The sequence below is a fragment of the Rhipicephalus microplus genome, chromosome X (genome assembly GCF_043290135.1).
Source record: "Rhipicephalus microplus isolate Deutch F79 chromosome X, USDA_Rmic, whole genome shotgun sequence".
Taxonomy (NCBI): Eukaryota; Metazoa; Arthropoda; class Arachnida; order Ixodida; family Ixodidae; genus Rhipicephalus; species Rhipicephalus microplus.
Genome location: NC_134710.1, coordinates 372,821,486 through 372,844,845, shown reverse-complemented (window position 1 = coordinate 372,844,845; position 23,360 = coordinate 372,821,486). Strand labels below are relative to the sequence as shown.

At 43.3% G+C, this 23,360-nt stretch overlaps 1 protein-coding gene across 1 annotated transcript in view; it reads right to left on the bottom strand.

The window, feature by feature from the left end:
• Positions 1 to 22,896, bottom strand: part of LOC119161076 (LIM homeobox transcription factor 1-beta) — a 160,509-nt gene extending 137,613 nt beyond the window's left edge. The window contains exons 1-2 of the mRNA XM_075879986.1: positions 22,814 to 22,896; positions 18,235 to 18,386 (exon numbers count right to left, since the gene is read on the bottom strand). Coding sequence (XP_075736101.1) covers positions 18,235 to 18,334 — 100 coding nt within the window. The 5' untranslated portion in view covers positions 18,335 to 18,386; positions 22,814 to 22,896. The remainder of the gene's footprint in view (positions 1 to 18,234; positions 18,387 to 22,813) is intronic.
• Between the last annotated feature and the right edge of the window lie 464 nt (positions 22,897 to 23,360).

The following is a 23,360-nucleotide window of genomic DNA, read 5'->3' as shown; positions in this document are numbered from 1 at the left end:
ATTACTTGGCTATGCAACCCTAGTCACGAGAAGCCGCAGTAGTTCACAAAACAAAATATTCTAATTTTAAATGAAGCGTGGGCAAAGGTAATGCATGGAGGCACGTATACATACAAAGAGGTCTGCCTAGCTGCACCAATCAAAATTCCCGAGAACACCACTAGCCGTCAGAGATGTCCACAAGAAACCAGTGCCATTGATCGGCCGTTTGGTTGTATACTTTAAGCGCGATCATGTGTGAATTCAAACAGCCTTTTGTCATGCTAGGTCGGCACCGACGTGACTTACAACCGCGAGGCTTCGTTGAAGTGACAGCGCATTGCAGCATTTCGTTTCGAAAGCGCCGACATAATCATCCAACCGAGCACCATTTGGCCAAACATTGTGCGATTGGTCACTGAGTGAACACATTTCGCTCTGACATTTTGGATATACTTGCGCTTGTTCATTATCCTTTAGTTGTGCATAAAAAGTAAACCAGATTGTAAATACGAATGCATGAATGCATAAACTTCAGCACTCACTAGTCGCCCGCACCTTATTGCTGTCACATATCGTTCAGTCTAGCTGCATATAAAGCGCAGTCCACATGTCTAGTTCATCGTTTCGCTTTCAATAATGACAAGTCTGAGCTAAACTCAAACCAAGTAGGTGAGAGAAAGCCGTTGTCATGATTCTGTTTCGACTGAAATGATTTCAAATCAGCAGTTTGTAACATTCACGTCGTTCGGGGTTGCAGCAAGCGCCGATAAACGGTGGGCCGACATCAATATTCGACATCGCAAAGTTTACACATCTGTGTAATCGTATCTCACCACGAGAGAACCCGACTGTTGAGAGCTATTGTATCTGTATTTGCTGTCGCGCCGACAGGTTCTTTCGTCGGGCTCATTTTTAGAACTTGATGCTAGCGCGAAAGAAGTAGTGGTTTTCTCGAAGCAACTGCACAAATCTCGTTTCAGATTGAAGATCTCGTTCGAAGACGGATTGAGTTTACCACCAAATTTATCGACCTGTATACGAACGACATATAGTTCGCTCACGGTACCAATCGTGTATATACTATCTTATAAAGCGGAGAGCCAGAAACTCACTCATATGCGTGAGTAGTCTCGCCAAATCTTGATATCGTGAAAGTATATCCTCGTTCGCCTCGTATTCGAGTCGGTCGTAGGTTCGATCTTGACCGAGGTGGTTCGATGCAAGTGGAATGCTAGAGACTCGGGTGCTGTGAAATGTCAGTGCGAAAGTGCTTGATATGTGAGATTACACGTCCCGAAACCACGATACGGTTATGAGAGACGCTGTAGTGGAAGGCTCCGGAAATTTCGCAGTGCGAAAGTGTTCAATTAAAAAAAAAATCACCAGGACTGCGCGGAACGCGCAGCACAGTCACAGCGAAAGCAGGAAGAGTGGCCTTTCACAGCTTTTTCTAAACACTCCTTGGGTAAATTCAAGAAGCACCGTTGCTGGGTACCCATACGTCATAAATACCCATAAATTATGTGTAGTATAGGCCGGCATACACCGTGCTATCCATTCTGCAGACCTCATCATTCTTCAGAGAAGCATGGTATCCGCTAAACACTTGCAACGAATTTGGTGCGAATTTTGTGTTGCATTCAGTGGCTGACGACGATGAAGAATTACGCCTGAAGTGGGTATACCCCAGAGTTAATACGTCATGAAGAACAAGGTTTTGTAATGTGTTGGAGCATCGGATGACCCACTTGTTACGTGATTCGCATTGTGTGACGCCTGGCTTTTTCTTTGCTGTTCTAAAACGCTTTATTACTCATATTAATTATAACGCCATTCCTCTCCAGACATCAAGCCTGCCCAAGTCAAGTTTGTGAACGAGTCCAAAATAATTGTCTGCTTTATTATCAGTTCTTCATGGAAAGCCATGCGAGGATAGAACCTTTTTTTTTTCGCTTGAGAAGGAGGGGGCTTAGTCTTGTGCATTTGTTTTTACGAAAACTGGTGATGCAAATTTTTTCTTACCTTAAGGATGTGTGTCAACTGTTTTTTTTTTTTTTTTTGGAATCGTCTTGCTTACCACCTTCCTTTTCTTTTTGTCACGACAAGAGTTGCTGAAAACTCGCAATGGGGGAGCGGGGGGGGGGGGTTTCTTGAAAAGATTGTTGAGGCTATGCAGTTTTTGAAAGCCAGATTCACTTTAGAATATCAATACAGAGTATACAAAACGACACTCACCGCTACACTTGTCAGCACCCTTTTCCCTGAACCTGTTTAGCAACCGCCATATTTATCTCGAACTGGTCATGATGTGTTCTACCGTGTGCATAAAGTGTGCATATCGCCAGCAGCGAAAATGTTTCTCTTTGAACTACACACCTCCACATTACCTGTAAAGGCGTCGCTTCATGAAAAAGGTATATACGTGCCCTGGTCTCTAAATTGCAGACTGTGCAACGAGCCCGAAACAATAGAGCACTGTTTTATTCATTGCTGTGATGCATGTCATTTCTGAATAATTCTTAAGAGAACCATCATAAAAGGATTTCTTATTACAGCTCATGGTGTTAGGTTTCTGCCACTCAGAATGACCCTTAACAATAATGCGCAATACAATTTAAATACGTTATATGGACTTCATTCATCATGGAGGAGCCACATGATTGACAGACATGCTGAGCCACCTCGCTCGACAAAGTCTGTTTTCTCAGAACAGGCAGCCAATGTGCGCAGTGTTGTAGAAACTTTGGACCCTGTTCCGGAGTGGCTTGGACTTCTGGACAAGTGTGTTTGTTTAGCGGACTTTTGAAGGGTCATTGGACTGTATGAAATTGTCTTGTGCATGTGTGCACGTGAGCCTAATATTGAAACGATTCATTGTATAGCTATATCTCACAACATTTCAATGCATTATATTTATGTATTAAAGAAAAAAGCACCGGCAAGGCTCAGCGGTAAAATACTCAGATGGCAGACTGTGGACCCGGGTTCAAATACCCACATGTCACCACATATATTTGGTGTTTAAGTTTTTTTCTTATTTCGTGCGATATTGGTTACAGACACCGGCGGTGGCGGCAGACAACTACGGCACCGCGCGTGACCGGTGTTGTGGTGTCATAATAGCTTTCGCTGTGAAGTGACAGTATGCGATAATAAACGCCCCTTTCCGAAGGACGAAGCTAACATAAGGGAACACTCTAAACAAACAAAGCAGGAAGAGTCTGGTCAAAAAGAGCAAGAGTGTATGCGTATATAGGCGCAAGAAAGCAAGTTCCTTATTCAGTTGAAGTTATTGAAGGCTTTCTAACAGTGTCACCCTCAGCGATTGCTGCATCTTCTGTGATTAGCCTAGAGTTTACGCTAGATTGATTTGCTGAGGCACTCGTCCTTTCGAAGAACGGAATACAGTAACGTTGGGCGCAGTGCATACCAAGAAAGCCATCTCTCGCTTTCTGCACGTAGTTGCTGTGTTCCTACAGTCAGATGTTCAGAGTGTCTGCCCCACGTAGGACAGACCACAGTATACGGGTATCTTGTGCACCCCTCTTTTGGAACAGATAACCCACTTCTTGTCCTGTTTAATGCTACAAGGACTCCACTATTAAAAAAAAGGCAGTAGTACTTGCTAACTTTGGGGTAGAAATTGTTTGTCACATATGTTACAACCCTGCTAGTAAGTGCAGTTAGTTACGGTGAGAGTGGCAACAGTTACTATCTTTGCTATTATTTCCAGCATTTAGTAACTGTCACAACCCTAGTCGTTACCGACCATGGGTAGTAACTCTGTAATGTTTTAATAAAGGAAAGTAGTAACCGATACTACCATGTTCATTTTGTCTTATTATTACTTCATTGTTTATAATAGTCAAATAATGTCTCAATACTAAACAACTTTGGTTAATGTTGCGTGGTGTGTGATGAGTGCGAAGAATTCATAGACATAAGAAGTTCACTACGCTTAAGTACTAAGTAAGCGACTACTGGAGTATATATATAGCCCCTATTTTGAAGAAGCATATCAGGCACAGGTGAGCATTTGTGTTTCAGGATGAATTATATAAAAATGGTAGCCTAGAGCACTATACTATACTACCTGGTTAGGACGTAGTATCATCATCACCACCATCATCATCATCAGCCTGACTACACCCACTGCAGGGCAAAGCCCTCTCCCATGATCTGCCAATCAAACCGGTCTTGTGCTTTCTGCTGCCACGTTGTACCTGCGAACTTTTTAATCTCATCGGCCCACCTAAGTTTCTGTCTCACCTTCGTGCGTTTGCCTCCTCTGCGAACCAGTCAGTTAGCCTTAATGACCAGTGGTTATCCTTCCTACGTGTTACATGCCCAGCCCATGTCCATTTCTTCTTCTTAATTTCAACTATAATATCCTTAACCACGGTTTGTTCCCTCACCCACTATGCTCTCTACTTCTCTCTTTACCTTACATCAATCATTATCCTTTCCATCACTCGCTGCGCCGTCCTCAATTTAAGCTGAACCCTCTTTGTAAGCCTCCAGGTTTCGGCTGCGTAGGTAAGTATACCGGCAAGATGCAGCTGTTGTATTCTTCCTCTTGAGGGTTAGTGGCAGATTACCAGTCATGGTTTGAGAATGCTTGCTGAATGTGATCCAGCTCATCCTTATTGTTCATATTATGTAGCACAAGAATTTTAATCAGGCATATTTATAAAAAGTGATATGCCATAATTTATTATGAAACGGTAACAAGAAAGCACTATATAGAGCAGCCGAAACAAAGTACCGAACTCATCAACACAGTCTCAGTGCATGTGAATGTTCCAGAGTGCTAATATATCGGCGGTTAAAAGGTACTAATCGTTTAGGGGCTTTTACGTGCCAAAAACCCCGATATTATCATTGCGAGACACACCGTATTTGTGCTCATCGTCTTCTTGACTGCTGGCCTGCGTCGGTTCACCGTGGATACCTCAACAATACGGTTAGTGAAGGAATAACTATTGTGAGGGACTCCGGAGTAATTGTGGCCGTCTGGTTAATCTCAATCCGCCTGTCTTCTTAGTTTGTCGTAGCTTACTAAGTTTGTTGTAATTGTCTATTGCAAAACGTGTAGCACTTGCTTATTGTTCATTAGCTTATACTTCTACGTTTTGACAATAGCAGAATGACGCTTACACATCTCGGTTGCGTACCTTAAAACAAACCTTTTTTCTTGAGCCATGTAGGCATACCTTTATCGTCATTTTTCTGTTCACAGATGATACGTCAAGACGTTTCTTTTTAAAAATTATTGCAATAGGTATTACCCACTATATATATGAGAGACTAAATGGCTTCATAGTATATAGGTAGTAACAGGGCAAGAAAGTTAGTAAACGCTGCAGTTGCTACATATTTCATTCCAGTTTACTAAATGTTTACTAACGTAGGTATACTAAACAGGCTGCAAATGTTAGTAATTGTCCAAGAAAGGTAGTAATCGCTGTAGTTGCTATCTATTTGCTTGCAGTTGCATCCTTTTTTTACTAACTTCATTACGCGCCTTGGCCACAATATAAGTCTTAACACAAAGTCGGGAAAGTTTTTTAGGCACCAAAAAGACGTCGACACCCTCTCTTCGTGTTTCAGAAGAGGGCGTATTTTATGGCATGCTAACACTTTTTTAATCGCCTGTTTTCGTTTTTCATAAATTGTCTGTTCTTCAAAATACAGGGTGAAGTCAGCACTCGTCTTCTTTGGTCTCGTTGCACCGGGATTTAAGACTAGCGCTGTATTCGCTTTTGAAATTTTCCGGGGCTCTTCACTACGGCACGCCTTATTATCACATGGTGGTTCGGCACGTAAAACCTCAGCTATTAGTATTATTAAAGTACATCCTGGCAAAGTTGTCACACCCCCAATATATATATATATATATATATATATATATATATATATATATATATATATATATATATATATATATATATATATATATATTCATATATATATATATATATATATATCAGTATAGTGTTGCCAATATCCTCGTTTTCTGTAAAAAAGAAAAGAAAAGGTGCATGATCTATATATGCGTAGCCTTTGCCAGCAGAGTTGTCAAACCAGTGAACTGCGGGACTCCACATAAAGTTTTTGCCACCTGCAGTCCTTCAACATCCACCTACACCTAAATACTTGATGGAGAAGTGTTTTAACCGCGTGTCTGTGTGCGCGCGTTTCAAATCATGAACCAGTACCTGTACAAGTTGGCCACGCCAGACGGCACCCTTGCTCACAATTTGGCCTGATTGGTAGGCAGATTCATGATACTTGAAAGCGCTATTCGCAGGAAAAGAAAATGGAGCCACCCCTTACTGCGATGGCCAGAACTGCTTGGTTGAAGCTTTGAGCTGCTGTGATCGCATGACCGCCTGTTGCGATCTGCTGGTGCAACAATTCCGTGATATTGGCTGGCGCCAGAGTGTGTCCGCTGCGTCTGAATCACATGATGCTCTGACGGCAGCGTGCAGGTGATTTCGCTATACCAGTGAAACGGCACGACGCCTCCACGATAACGTTGACATGGAGCTGGTATACCTTGATACACCTGTTTCGAAGCGTGCTAATCAGTATTTTTCGTTCTATGCCTTCCTAAAGCAGGCTCGCTATTGATCACCTCCAATCACTGTATAGTTTCAACGCATGATGAAACACGAAGGGACAAAGGACAAGCGCTTGTCCTCTGTTCCTTTGTGTTTCTTCGTGCGCTTAAAGTACAGTTATGCCATGCATATCCAACTAGCTACACTTTCGATTCTGTTGCACTTCACTTCCAATCGCACAGATTTCTATGTTTGCATGCCGAAATATGGGGCACACAAGCGTCAGTGCTAGCCAAGCGAGCGCGGCACCCATTTTCGATGGAGGCGAATGCTCGAGCATCGTGTACTTAGATTTAGGCGGACGTTAACGGACCAGTGCGCAGCCCCGTGGGCCGAAATGTATCATGAAGCAATAACTGCGCACTTGGACGATGTCAACATGCTTCAAAATTTTACGAATAAGTGTTGTAATAATTAAGTTACCCACTTCAACTGGTTTTCTTGGTCATCCTGCTTTCTCGGCTGCCAAGATGAGTAAGCGTATTCCACTGTCTTGACTACGCCCGCTTCGGAAACGTAACACGACATCAACGATTATGTCATCAGCACGCAGCCAACGACCGAGAAAGCCTTCCCCTGTGTGTTGATCGTGTGTGAGCAGCGCGACAGGGTCACCCCAGCGCGCGGCAAATGCGCGAACAAAAGCGCATTATTGCAAGGATGAGGCGCCGTTTCGTAGTGCACAGGACCAATATGCGAAGTCAGTGCTACGTAAAGTTGCCCATCAGCACCCTTACGTCACTTCGTGGACCAGGAGGACTGGACAGGCACTGGAGAGAGGCATGGAAATTGTTTTTCGAAATTGAGCGTCTGTGCGGCGCGCAGCACTGTGATACTCATAAAATGAGAACGTCCCGGCTTTCTTAGTTATTTGACGAGCTTGTCTAGAAAATGTACATAGTCGGAGCCTATTTTTTTAATCTATAAAAAAACTCCAGGTGGTCGAACTTTCCGCAACCCTCCGCTACGGTGTCATTCAAATCATATCGTGGTTTCGGGACAGGAGATCCCAGACATTGTTATTAATGCACCAAAATGCGTGCGAGGGGGGGGGGGGGTATGCTACATTCAAACACGCTACGTTTGCTTGCAAACCCACCTCTACCTCCTGCAGGGAAAGTACAAAGTGAAGAACAATCAGTCCTTTTGGACATAATAAAGAATGCCTTAGCAACGCTTTGAGTGCGGCATTCTGTTGTGTGATGGTGAAGTAAGCGATCTGAAAAAGCCCTCTTCACACTTCTCATATTTGTTAACACTTCCCTGTCGACATGAATTGGCACAAGTGGACATGTGAAAATAAAATAAAACAAACCTATAACAAGATAATCGAGAACATCAAAGGGAAACAATGGACAGGGGAAAATCAAGAACAATGGACAAGCGATGAAGATTAATTAGAAACATTCTTTACAGGAAACATGCTTACCCGCACTCGAAAAAAAATTTTCTCTCTTTGCGGAAAGGGAAAAAGAAACAAAGCATTTAGTAAAAAAAAATATGAATGTGAAAATTTTGGGAAGTAAAAAAAATGACTTATCCAACTTTAAAAACACACCGAAAGAAACTGTTGGCAAGTGAGTTTTGACTTTAAAGGAACCCACAACCACTATTTATGGTACCCGTTTTCTTGAGTGCAATGGATAGCTTACCAGTCAGAGCTTGTAATCACGTACGGAATGGTAACGTGGGAAACAACGTAGAATATTTATAATCGGAATTTTCCTATTTGCGGTGATTATGCAGTCTTAAGGAGACATGCTGCAAACAGTGTATGCGATCGTGATAGCGTTTATACGCCAGTGTAACAACAGCAGCGACGAAAAGCGAAGCCCTTATAGTACAAACACGTAATGTTGTGTTTGTCAAGCCTGCAGGCTCGCCACCACTACTTCTTAGCGTGCTAAATTATTTTACAAGAGTTACAGCACTTTCTGGGGCTTCTTATGCAAGTAATTTTGGCCGTGCACAAGTCGGTTTTTTCTTATTTTAGCCAAGTAGAGCTAAGCCAAGTCTTTGAAAACGAAACACCGCGTTTACACGTGATCGACAATTCACGCATACTATAGTTCACGTGCGGTTGTAGTTGGACGGCTTCGATGTGTCCTCGCTCGACAACGAGTTAAAGGAACGAATTTTGGCTCGCATGCGAATGCAAAAGTAGGGTCTCCATCAAATAGCGACAGAGTGACATGCTTCGACGGACAACAGCGGTAGCGACAAATCCGGCGGAGCGCTACCATCGCCACCACCAGCAGCAGGCATGAAGTGGTAGCCATAGAGTTTCTTAATATACACTAGAGGAATTAACTCTGGCGCTAGTGTCTATGGGAGCTGAAACACACGGCGCTTCAGCGAGCATGGGAATGATGGTACACACATTTGTCTAATTTTCGTACTTCTGGCCTGCTTCTGGCTCCGTGTGTGTTCGTGCGGCTTAGAGCTGTCTTTTCACGAAAACATAAATTAGCAAATGGTCACCGTTTGCACTTCACAACCTTATTATTTTAGGCTTACCATTTCGAATCAAGTCACTAAGTTCAAAAGGGTTTGTTCTTTCTTTCAAAACAAAATTGAAACACAGCAATAATTGAAGCCGCAAGTACGATTCGCTGTCCGCAAGTACGAAAACTAGGCAAATGTGCGTACTACCCATCATTTCCATGATCGCTGAACGATCGCAGCGCCAGAGTGCCCTCTAGTTAATTTTGGGAAACTCTATGGTGGTAGCAATTCTCCACAGAGCAGTAGGTCGATGGCATTTCGCGTGCCGCAGTTGATTGATTGATATGTGGGGTTTAACGTCCTAAAACCACCATGACTATGAGAGACGCCGTATAGTGGAGGGCTCCGGAAATTTCGACCACCAGGGGTTCTTTAACGTGCACCCAAATCTGAGCACACGGGCCTTCAACATTTCCACCTCCATCGGAAATGCAGCCGCCGCAGTGATTGAATTCACGAGCTCACGTGCTTCTTTCAACGCGCCCGACGTGACGGGAACCGAGCTGCTCTCGAAACGCCGCGCGGCAAGAGAGCAGCGCCACTTTGCATACTCTACTTCGTTTACCTTTTAAGCCACATAGAAACAAACGAAAATGAACAATAACGTACATATTTGAAATTTAAGCCCTTATTCCGCTGCGCTTTAAGTAATCACAGCAAAGTTATTAGGGCTTCATAATTGAGGCTCATAGCTCTTGCGCTAGCGGCGCGATATGCCGGTTTTGGTCACTTTTGAACGTGATTAAAGAATATAACTCCTACTCAGATCGCGAAAAGTATGCTTTCACCTGTCACCATAACTCACGCTCTTTTCCTTACCACCAAAATCTATAATCACCTGTTCCGGCCAGTTGTGGGTCCCTTTCAGAATTGAACGCAATAGCTATATAATGTCCCTATAGTGCGTACTTTAACCATTTGGTGCATACTTTTTATTGTGTGGTGTTGCTCGAGAAGTTGAAATTGTGGATCTATATGGTGTAACCGATGAAGTTTAAAGTGACTTGTGTCAGTGAAACTTTCGCATATAGCTGCATTTTGTGTAATGGGTAGTATGATTTAAACCACGAGCAATTATGCGCGTGAAATGTATTCGAACACGCTTTGCCCTCACTACGCGGTCTTAATTGAATACGGGCAGTAACGTGTGTGCAATTTGTAAAGGATGGCTAGCTCTAAACGGTAAATTCGTTATGATAATCACATTTTCTGAGGCTCGATGTCAATGTATATATATGCTTGTGCCATACAATATTACTGCGATATTACATGTTTAATTGAAAAACCTGTATTCAGGACGCGCGTGTCTGTCAAGCATGAACGTTATCACTGCATTTCTAAGCAGATGAAACTAGTTAAATTGGGTTTCCAAAAAGACCCTGTGTGGTAGAACGCCTGCTTTGACACGAAAACGGCCTGGGTTTGATCCTCCTCAGATCTAAAAAAAATTATAATTTACTCTGCAATTTTCTCAACTTTTCGGCCACGCGCAAGATAATTTTTCGCTCTCAAGCAATGATGTCCATGCGGCAGTTTCCGCAAAACGAGCTTTTTAACGCTATCCCGCTAATATACGACATTCTTGAAAAAATAAAAATAAATAGACGACGTTTCCAAAAAAAAAAAAAAACCTACGCAAGCAGGTAAATGATATTCAAAATTTAGCATCCAGTTTTTTCTGTGTGTTTGTTTTTTTGTAAGAAGGTGGTGATCAGAGGGTGGTGGGTGGGGTAGTCGAGGTTTTTTGTTTACAATGAAACGTGAACTGCTATTGCTATAAGCTCTTTTATTAATCGGAACCGGTACAGATACCAACAGCGTATATTACAGTTCTTCAAACTACGTGACTCATCTAAATATGGTGCATTGTTTTCGAGATGTTATAATGGAGTAACTTCCCTTGTATTCCAAAGGACGAGTGCACCTTAACTACCAAGAATAAAAACGTTACAGGGTGCTGAGCGTCCTGGCTAATGATTATGAGGCATGCCAAAATATGGATCCTGAACCAATTTTTGCCGCTAGGGGTAACCTATTCGCCTTTTGGTGGCTGCCCATAGGAACATTCCCGGCTGGCCTGTTATTGGAAATCAATCATGGCATTTCTTGCGTTCTCCGTTATCTAATAAAGTAAGTGAAATTCTCGAGACTATGCGACATATCGCTGAAATTAACGCTGTGCAGAAAGCGTTAAGATAATGTGTACGTGATATATCTGCTGAAGAAGCCGTGAGCAGCGCGTTGAAGTCACTGCTTTTAGCCTACTAATAATTCATAACCATGCATCAGTGGTGTCTAATTAGATACCTTCGTAGCGCACAAAACACACCCATAAAAGTGTGCTTGCTATGCGCATAGCAATAGTGTGGTACGCATACGCATATTCTTTAGTTTTTTATCTGATATAAACATATGGTCATCACAAATTTGTACAGGGCTCCATTAGAAAAGTGTAACCATTTATCATCGACTGCTACGTGATCCACAAGTTGAAATTCAATCCTCTATTGATTTCTTACTCGGCGTTTCTATTTTCCTTTCACACATTGAAATTTTAACTCGAGCGGCAACACGAAATTTTTCAGCTGATCAGTGCTCGCAATGTTGAATGCATCACACATTGTACGATTCTCCACTATGCGTTCTCTGGCACTTGCTGACGTTGAAGCGTTTGTCTCCTGCTCATAAATGCCATTGCGAAATAGATTGACTTGGATGCAGCCCTGTTGCACCTGCCTGCTCCTTTCTCTCGGGTCTGACATTGCAGTTTCAGCAGGTTCGCTTGTTCTTTTTGCCATTTAGTGCTACCAATTAGTGCAATAATACACGAGACGAGATCGCACAAACAAGGTCACCCACGGGCATGCATACCCGTACGTCCGCACCAAGTCGCATGGGTGATTAGTTATGCTTCAAGAGCGACTACGCAGCGACACCCTCGAATCCAACAGAATAATATTGTCAAGAATATAAGCTCTCGGATACCGTGGAGACGGTGGCATCGATTTATCGCTCACTTCGTACCCCTCTTTCCTTCCAGTTCCTAACGACTTCCAATTTTGCTGAGACGACCTAACTGCTCACCAGAAGACTTAAGCTTTTCGTATTTGTATGACTATACTGGATGGATGAGTATTGCAAGTTGGTATATATATATATATATATATATATATATATATATATATATATATATATATATATATATATATATATATATATATATATATATATATATATATATATATATATATATATATATATATATATATATATATATATATATATATATATATATATATATATATATATATATATATATATATATATATATATATATATATATATATATATAAGTGTGTGTGTTTAGAGCGAGAGCAACTCAGTCCATAGGAACCACAGAAACTAGTACAATAACCAAGCAATCGGGAAAGTTAGGAACACCACAGAGTGAAACAAAATGGAAAATAGAACACAAAAGTAGAAACAGAATGTTCCTCGTTCATCCATCATTTTCAGTCTATAGCACCATCTCGTCGCGAAGTTGTGTCCTCAAAACGTCTTCGCCAGTTTCAGCACTTAACTTAATGCACTATGCGACAAATTAAAGTTTAATTACATAGAACTGAGTCAAAACCACTGTCGTTGAGAAATTTCACTTTTTGCACCTCGAAAATGCATTTCTTCTGACTCTTAGTTCTTAACGACTGTGAAGGAGGTATTTACTGAAAGGGGCTGTATATGTTTTCAATTTTGCATAACTATGTGCGTTAATTCTCACGTATCACAATGGCTCCGCTGGTACTATGTCAACGCTCTAAAAGCTTTGGCTTCCAAGCTTGCCACCTCTGAACACGAAGAATCAGTTGACTGCCACCATCACGAGGAAGTAACACACACCGTTTTCTAGAAAGATGTCCTGACGATTCTTTTAGAATAAATACCAATGTTTTGTGCTCATACACTGCCTTTTGGAACGTCAGTCTTTTTTTTTTTTTGCTAACATAATTGCTAACAACTACACTACGAAAATTACGTGCACAATTAAACCAATCGGAAAATTCCAGGCATCTGTACAGGATGAAAACTTAAGCACATTTGAAGCATTCTTACTAGGTGAAACAAGGAGCTTTAGCAAAAAATGCGCTATTATGTGCCCTCTACCCCCCCCCTCCCCCGAAAGTTATAAAGGATGACCACGATGCCAAGCACGCCCATCCCTTTGGATGGAAAGAGTCCCATGACTTCGACAGAATGCTCTGTCGTAATCAGAACGTTATCGGAAGGGTGACAATGCAACACCTTGTTATTGAGCAATATCACAACGGACCACACAAAAAAACGTCGATAGTGTCACGTTATTCAACCCCGCAACATTCCAACTTCCCTTCAGTGAAAGCACAGGCACTTCATAGCCCGTTAGAATATACGTATATTGTGTGTGCGTGCGTGCGTGTGTGTGTGCGCGCACGTGCGTGTATGTATGAGCGTGTGTGCGTACCAAAATGCAATTAGTACCAAAAAAGCAAGTAAGAATAATAATCACTTAACACAGCCGACGAAAGTGTTTCTTGTAAAACATATCTCCGAGCCCGGTTTTTTTAATATGCTCACCACTTGGCAGTGATGGTGCCATTTCAACGTGGCGTAACAAAGTCGACCCTGCCGAGCGGCTGCGGCGTTCCGCTGCTGAGCGCACACTTGCGTGCTCGATTCCTGGGTACGGCAGCCGCACTTCAATAATGTCGAAGTATGAAAATGCCCACGTGCTTTACATTCAAGTTCACGTTAACCTCCTCAGTCCGAAGAATGCACCAATGAAAAAAAGCTTTTGCAAAAGTGTAATATTTGACTCCCTGCCCTTGAAAACAAACACAGAGAAATTAAGAATTCAAAAAATTGAATGATTGTCTCAAAATGTGATGGTGCACATTTCTGTACTCTTTATCTTTTGAAGTCTCTAAGATTGAGTGCGACAAAAATATCACACTGAAGTGACTTTTAATATGACCTAAAAGGTGTCTACCGTTAAAGTAATGCACTATAGACGATGTCGTTCACGCTACAACTAAGAAAAAAAAACTCACTTATCATGAGTATACAGTCGAGCACTCGTGCAATAAGCATCCGAGTAATCGTACAGTACTCAGGCGATTCCGTTCGCTCGTTTTGCGAATATGACTAGACACACGAATTCACCTCTCAGGGCTTTGTGAAAGCAACTCATCCTTACTGTGCCAAAACAAATAAGGACACGTGGATAACGAACTGTGATGATATGCATATTTTAGAGCAACGGTACCGAATTGGGTACCCAGGAACCGAGCAGGCTAAGGAACTACAAAACGATAAGGGCGAGTTCATGTTTGCTGAGATATAAATGTCACAAAAGATACGCGCACAAAGCATCTTTAGTTATGTTTGCGTTTTTTTCATCCCGGCGTTGCGTGGGTCTCTTTAGCGGCCCTCACCAACTAGAATGTCACACATATAACTATCTTGGTTCATGCGCCGCAGGTCGCGGGTTCGGATCCCGGCTTCGGCGGCTGCATTTCTGGTGGAGGCGGAATTGTTGCAGACCTGTGTGCTCAGATTTGGGTGCACGTTAAAGAACCCCAGGTGATCGAAATTTCTGGAGCCCTCCACTATACGGCGTCTCTCATAATCGTATGGTGGTTTTGGGACGTTAACCCCACATATCAATCAATCATGGTTTATGTGCGTAAACCAGCTGAATTAAAACACAAATAGAAAGAAAGGCATCGGGTGTACTGATATTTGACATTTATAGGTGTTACGAAGCGTTGGGGTATGGCGCCATTCACGCAGTCATTGTAAGTGACAAACTTCAGCACAGTAATTGCTTACTCGTCCTCGTGCACCCGTGTAGTTCACAGCTTTTGTAAATGAATGCAGCAGAGGCTGGCTGAGCTAATCAATGGACACGTCACCACGTGAAGAACGCGGTGACGCCCATGGCAGTCTGGTAAAAGGGGTCATATAGGAGAGGGGGGAGGAGGATTCGCAAACATGTCGGTAACCATCCTGCAGTTGCGAAAGTTTGAAGCGAATGCAACCAGCGGTGAGCGGTTTGCCCGCGAGCTTATCAGTTGTGCACCGGAAGTGACCTCCGCGCCGCATCGGACGCTCTAACTTTCGAAAGGCTGTCGCTTATCGCCTGTCTATTGAGTGGCATGGTGGTGATAGCGCTTACCATCAATCACAAATTCTTATTCGCTAGTGGGTGCGGGACAAACAGTTCACGCGGCTCTAACGGGGGTTTTCCGGATTCCCACCATGGGACGCTTTCTTAAAGACGATAGTCTTTCTTGGGGACCTTGAACAAAAAAATTTTGATCTGTCTGTCTGTACATTTGTCTGTTTGTCCACCCTAACGATACCTCAAACGACACTAAACGGCCAACCCCATCCGCAGCGCCCACCAATAGTGCTGAAGGTTTAGCTTTCATAGTTGTGCGATTGTCAATTACAAAGAAATGATCGCGCATATATGAGGCGCCACAACAACACTTCGATGTTTTCTATGTCTGTCTTTATAATAGAAGAGGCACACACAAGTAACTCTAAGGAATGTAGCGTTTATTCGTGCTGCACTGACAGTGCAACGCGATGCTCAAAAAGGTGTTTCCAACGCTTTGCTACGACGTCAAGGTGGTGGCACCTGCCCGTCGCTTTGCGTTCTACACCTTATCACCTCCGAGACTGGTGCTCATCTTTCTCCGCGGGGTGCACGCCTTCGTTTTCGAAGATAACTGCCAGATGGCACTTGTGTCTAACGTGCCTAGATGCGCTAGTTTGCCTCCGCCACACGCTCGAGGCACTCTAACGCAGCTCCTGCAGAATACCATTCACCGATTTTCTTTCGCAGAACATCAAATAAACGTTTTGTTAACTCTCTCCAGACGCAAGACTATCGCCTTTTGACGACATTTACAGTGTGAAATGTAGATTCGGGCCAATTTTTTTTTTGTCATGGCAAAAAGATACGCGCTGTTTCCAGCACATCTAAGGTCAAATTTGTCGTTGTTTTCGTCTTTTTTGGAGCTTAACTGTGTAATCGAGCTCGTTTCATGCACGCGCAGCTTGGTTAGTGTGAACAGCAATGGTGGCAAGGATCTTAGTGAAGCCTGCAGAGCTGTGGTCCAGTCTTTGGCAGGTACGTGTCTCAGTTTCCAGTATTCGGTTTCATTTCCCCCTCTTAATTTGGCACTTCGTAATAGGCTATAGCACAAGACTCGAGCGCAGTTACACTGGAATCACTGTTCTATAAGGAAACTTTGATTCACGTATCGTCATAGAAAAAAAAAAAGAATGAAAAATGCAAGAATGTGACCCCTGACAGAAAGGCAAGTTGCTGTGGGGCAGCATGCCGTGCATGGAGACTACTTAGCGAAGTTACATTTCTTGTACGAGCTGCCGATGTATCTGAAGTACAATAATAGTTTTCTCTCATTGATATAGGACTAATAAAATGGTTATGTCACTTAGTGATCACGCTATATAATTTGATATATATCGGCACACAGGTTTCAAAAAGTTTGCTTTTTTCGACAAAAGTGTTCAATTGAGCTGCATGACGTGATTGTAAACGGCATCATCTCTCTCTCCCCCTCTTTATGACCAGGCAATAGGTACACGCACCGCAGCCAATTCTCTTTGGTGGTAGCTGTAGCAATACGCTCTTGAGGTGTAGGTTTCGGGTTTGATACCCCACTTTTGTGGGCGCGTTGGTAAGTCGGAACAAATGCTGGAATGAAGTGCGTTTAGATTTACATGAACGTTAAGGATTCCCAGGCGGTCATAATCAATCCTAAGCCCATTATTATAAGGCAAAACGCGTACCAGATTATGATTTTTGAGCGTAAGTGTACACAATGTATTTCTTTTTACCTTGCAATACAGAAACGTCATTTTCAGTTATTAGTCCTGTATGCCGCGTATGTTTTGACAGACTACAGAATTGTATGTATTGTCGTCATCTTCTTGAAGTGATAGCTACAGATGAATTTCGCACTGTAAAATTACCACAGTGCAGAATATTTCTGAACATTTTGCAGAAATCACCGCACCAGAAATTCGCGCTCAGAGGTAAAATATATTTACCTTAGTAACGTATTTTTGTGATTTTACAGTGACAGAGAACAAAAAAGAAAACACTTGAAAAAAAAAGAGTGACCTTAACGTTGAAAGAATGCGTGGCGTTTCAGTAGAAATGGAGCGTCAAGATTACTATCATTACGTGACTCTTACACATTTATTCACCAATGGCATAAACGGAGGTGGAATGGGGGGAGGAGGGTTCAAACTTTTTCGAATTTTTTCAATTTCACATGGGTACATACAGACACGCATACAAACGCTCACACGAACGTACAAAAATCATGGTTGAAATACCCACCCCCTCGGGAAAATTGTTCACACATTGTCCTCTATATCAAATACCGTTCTCTATACTATCAATGTATCGATTGTACAAGCACGGACGAGGTAATTATTCTCGTACATATCACATGTTCCCATCAATTTAGCGGCTGCAGCTCATTTGTCTGGCAGTTATACATATCTCTTTGCCTTAAGCGTCGTTCACGCCTCTTGACGTTTTGACATGCAAGCAGAAATCAGTGCAACTCATAAAAGTTCATTATATGCTAGCTTGCGTCACAAGTGTAACATTCACGTTTACATGAAATGATGCGCGGAGAAAAAAGTGTTGCAGTTTATTTCGTGGCTTTAATACACCTCGTCGACTGAACGTCGCAAAAATACTAATTATGAATGAACGAACAAACTAACTAACGAACGAACGAATGAATGAATGAATAAGTAAATAAATGCATGAATGAATGAACGAACGAAGGAACGAACTGATGAATGAACGAATGAATGAATGATTGATGGAATGAATGAATGAATGAATGAATTAGCAAACTTCAAATGTTTGGGGTCTTGCTCGAGTAATGCACTGTGAATTACTTGAATTGTGACACTGCATCGCTCGAGAATCTACGCATGCACTGGGATAGTTTTCTATGATGATCTGCGTCTTCCTCATTTTATCGCCATTTAAGAAGAAAAAAAGAGGAAATGAAGTGTATGAAAACCTCACCGGTGTTAGACGCCCGGAAGGAAGGCACCGAGGCGCCCCTGGCGGACGCCGTGCTCTTGGAGTTCTCGGAGTCCATAGCCCAGCGCTGCAGGTTCGGCATCCGAACGGCTTTTCTCTTGCGCGAACCCAGCTCGACGATGCTTGGTGGCGCACTGCGGAAGCACAGCAATGGCGCCAGAAGATTAGTGTCCCCTTCTTTATACAATGCTTACAGCATAACTGCCTTCATTTTGACTTAGCAATGTGCATTACCTTAATGTTGTGTGCAAGGCACATTACTTTTGTGTGCACTTCGTGTGCACAATGTGAATAGCCTTCATTTTGACCCATGACTGGACACTTACACACAGCCCACGACTGGCCAAGTCTCCCGTGGCACTGCATAACCCAAAACACTTGTACAGATGCAGCAAGCAATAACGTTAGCTGATTTCGGTCACGTCTGGCATTTTGGTGTGTTTAGGAGTGCAAATCTGGAGGTGCGTTCAGTTTTGTGCACAATTCTGCCATCAGCACTTCAGTCATATCTGTAGTAGACATAGAAACAATTAGCTTTTTCCATAAGATTTGCATTAGCAGGAAGATACTTAAGCAGTAAGTGAAGATTTTTCGGAGAGGGGCAAAGGGCAAATGCACCATGGTTTTGTGCATTTCGTGATGAATCCTAAGATTTTCATTGAGTACATCAACGTTGAGGCGAGTAAGTTTGTAAGCAACGAATTTTCACTAATCCTTTTTAAGAAAATCATCTATGATTTTGCTAGGGCTTTAGTGAACGCATGAAAGGTTATACAGTGCCCTCTAGTACTTCTCTTTTTGCACACTTGCTCGTTCCTATGTTTTTCTCCTTCTCGTTTGGTGAAGTAAACCATATATTGAGGCAGTGGATGTGGGTACATCATCGCGCCCTCTGTGACGGTGTTTCGCACGATGTCATTATTTACTACAAAACACGTTACTGTTCTGCAGAATTAAATGGCAAATTAACATTGATAGGCGCCGCACATCGGTCTTTAATATTTAGCATAACAATCCCTTGGGACAGTTGATGTAGCCTTTGACAGTGAAGCCCAACACAAGGAAACAAAGAAAAAAGGGGCATTCTCATGAGGCTAACGCTACGAACACGCGCATGCGCATGAGATTCTCCAATTCAGGCTAGAAAAAAAAAGATAGACAAAAAATTGTACCAATTTACGTAGCATGGTTGCACAAAATTTGTGACCACTTTTTTTGCTTTCTGCTGTTGTTGCATGCCGATTTCGGAGAGTTCTGATCGAATTCCTACCGTCTAGCTTCGGTGAAGGAGGAAGAAAAGGCAGGAAGGTGAACCAAACGCGCGTTCGGTTTTCTATCCTACACGAGGGGAATGAGATTGAAGGATTAAAAGATAGTGGAGATAGAAAGAAGGGAACATACCAAACAAGCACACGTGAGCTTAAACTACACTTGTATTTTCAATAGTAGTGGACGCAATATTTTAGGCCTAGAACGTTCTCAAGTAGATCCTTCAGTCGTGGTGTCTATAGTGAAGACTTGCAAACTCTGGACATAAAAGATCCAGTACCTGTCGTACGAACTCAGCATATGGTGATTTCAGCTTGCCGGCGAACTCACGAAGTGTGTCTAACAGTGATTGAATCACCATAGGGATTGATTTGTCTTCTTCTGGCAACTTTTCAGTCGTAGATGCAGGGTGCACCTTGCGAAAGTGCTCTGTGAATCTGCATGACACTGCGACTTCGGCAACGGAGGCCAAGCTGCGTCACTTGCGTCCATGTCTTTCGTGGTGTTTTCGTTTGTACCAGCCGTCACCAATTCACGTGGCTTCGGCTTCTGCCAGTGGCGTAGCCAAGGAGTGGCACAGCAGACCCGTGCTCCCCCCCCCCCCCCCCCCCCTCAAAAACATGTTTTTTGCCTAAGCATAAGAGCACATCACACTCGACGACATCTGCCCACCCGGTCCACTTCTGCATGACCAATGAGGTGCGCCACCCTTCCCTGGGGTTTTTAGTAAAAATTATATTGATAGTCCGGCACAGCCTTCGCCGACCGCGCCTTAGGTCTACCACGTGGGGACGTTGAGACCTTGCCTCACCGCCGCCTAGCAGGCCAGCTGGACGGCCCTTAGTTGGTCGCCGAGGCTGGGGTTCTGTAGCCTCACCGCGGTGGTCTAGTGACTAAGGTACTCGGCTGCTAACCCGCAGGTCGCGGGATCGAATCCCGCCTATGGCGGCTGCATTTCCGATGGAGGCGGAAATGTTGTAGGCTCGTTTGCTCAGAATTGGGTGCACGTTAAAGAACCCCAAGTGGTTGAAAGTTCCGGAGCCCTCCACTATCCACTACGGCGTCTCTCATAATCATATGGGGGTTTTGGGACGTTGAACCCCACATATCAATCGAAGCTGAGGCTCCGCAAGGCATGCAGCGGCCCACCGCATCGGAAGTGTTCTAGAGTTAGCACCTTGCAGGTTTTTGGTACAATCCCAGAGCATGCGGGTTAATGTGACGACCTACATCGTGACATACAACGAAAGACCATACATTCTTATGTGATGTATGGTCTCTTGCCATTTGTCTTATTACAGCTATCTATCTTTTAATTTCGGGTAATCTATTGAGGAAGCTTCGTGGGGTCCATTACGATTTGAACATTTGCATACTTGTCCCGTCGCTTCGAACTTGCCCCACCACGGTGGTCTAGTGGCTGAGGCACTCGGCTGCTCACCCGCAGGTGACGCGATCAAATTCCGGCTGCGGTGGCTGCATTTCCGATGGAGGCGGAAATGTTGTAGGCCCGTGTGCTCACATTTGGGTGCACGTTAAAGAACCCCAGGTGGCTAATATTTCCGGAGCCCTCCACTACGGCGTCTCTCATAATCATATGGTGGTTTTGGGACGTTACACCCCGCATATCGAATCATTTTCAAATCAAATCATTATACACGGATACACACTTGATTTTAGCCATCAAAAATAAAAAAATTCACGGTTATTGCTGGCACTCGAAGTCTTTCCATGACACTCTGTCTTTCTTTATTACAATACTTCGCGCTTTATAATTATGTGATATCATGTCGGAGATGAATTATTCGAGAAAAAATAAACTACCTGGCCACAAAAGATCGTGTGTATAGGGGCTAGTTGAAAGAGTTCGAATGACAGTAGGGAAGACAAGAACGACCCAGGTGAAGTGCTGAGGCAGCACCGTTTTCGTTTGCCATGATTGCGATCTTTATGGCACTGCCTATTACATTATTGTTCACAAAACCTGACGTTCGCCGCAAGAAACTTCTAAAAGCATACCACATTACTTACTATCGACTCTAGAAATACTTCAGAAAAAAATAAGTGCGTCAAGTTCATTTCAGACAGTTCATTTGCGAACTAGTTGAGAGAAAGAGAGAGAAAAATGTGTTGCAGGACAATTTCAGATAAGTGCAATAAGGATAAGTGGCGGATATCGAAGGCCAGCATCTATGATTGGAGCAGCGGTGCACGGAAGCTAGTTAATAAAACTGATGGCGCAAATTGAACAACTCGCTGCTACGGCTGTTGAACAAATTAGGTTCGTCTATGTGAGTGCTTGGCGAAGCTGCTGCTCTAGACTGTGCCGTTGTAGGCACGGAAGGACAGCTTTTTTTTTTCATGCGATCCATAGGTTTCCTTTGCATTAAAGCAGTTTAAAAAAAAGGTGCGTGACATATTAAAAGGTGCAGCATTCCGAGGTGGGCAGCGGAGTCCATGGAGCGTATGCCACACGGGGCAAGTTCATTGCAAGCAGGTCTTCCTTTTGCCTTCATGGGTAACCAGTGACCGCTGATGGACGTCGCACAGCCTGTCGTGCTTATACCAATTTTGCCCGTTTGGGGGGTCTATGCTTGTAAACTAAATTGGCCTTGGAAACACTGTTTTTAGCTTAGTGAATAAATAATATTGTGCTATGCTAATAGTGTCTAACCCCCGTATTCACAAACGCTCCTCGGCTCGAATTTCACCCTTCACTTGACTAAGTTGAGCACTGCGCTGCTGCTCGACTGAAATAGACGCTGCGCTTTTTAAAAAACGCTACAGAAAATAGGCAATATACAGTGGCTTCGTCTGCCAAGAGATGGCGCTCTCATAGACTATTTCAAGTCAAGGTGAAGCGTTGAGTGAAGGGACGTTCTATAATACGGCGGTTGATCCCACATTCCCTCTGCTCTACATCGCGATGTTTCGATACGACGTTGTCGGTAGTAGTCCTGCAGTCTTCACGAAGGCCGGACCCATGTCGGAACACTGAATAAACTTTGCTTTCTTGTTTTTATTCCCAAGTGCTTTTCTACTGGTTTTTGTATACAACGTCCTCCTGAGACCGCTCATCCTTATGTACGCAGTTCACTCTCTCATTCACACACACACACAGGTCTATATATATATATATATAAACTTCGTCTACCCACATTAGCATGCAGGTAAGTGAGAAGGAGTAGCTAGGGCCATCATAATAGCACGTGCCAACCTCTCCTATTCCTACATTTCGAAAAAAAAAATCTAACCATTTAATAAATTCGCGTGAGGAATGATTAGCGCCTACCTCGAGTACACAGCGCTCCCATGGTCAGCATCACTGTCCACCGTAAACAGTGCGAACGTGCTGGGGCACAGTGAACAAGACAAACACAGCACGCTCATTGCTGATCAACTGACCTGGGCTTAGTCACTTCTCTATACGCCATGGCAGATAAAAAAGAAAAAAAATAGACACAGCCTGATGATCCGAGCCCTAAAATAATCAAGAAGCATCTTATCGGGATTTATCAAACGTCCGTCACTCGTTGTTTTCTTTATTGTATTTTTGTCTCGCCGAGGAATGATGGCCATTCGGTAGGTGTCAAAAGCGACCTGATGAATGGTCTGTTATCAGAGATTTCTCATCTTCGTTATCATCTCATTTAGACAGAGCATTCGCGTTGTGCAGTACTAATGAACTCATCTAAAGTTACCAATCATGCTATCTGCATGCCTTTTTAGGATTCCGCGTCTGGCAATGTCCCGCCTGCGGGCCGAATTGCGCTATGGAAGCAAAACAGCGAAAGAAACGCTGGTGCACGGCATAGGTTATCCGGTGCCTATCTCTATGG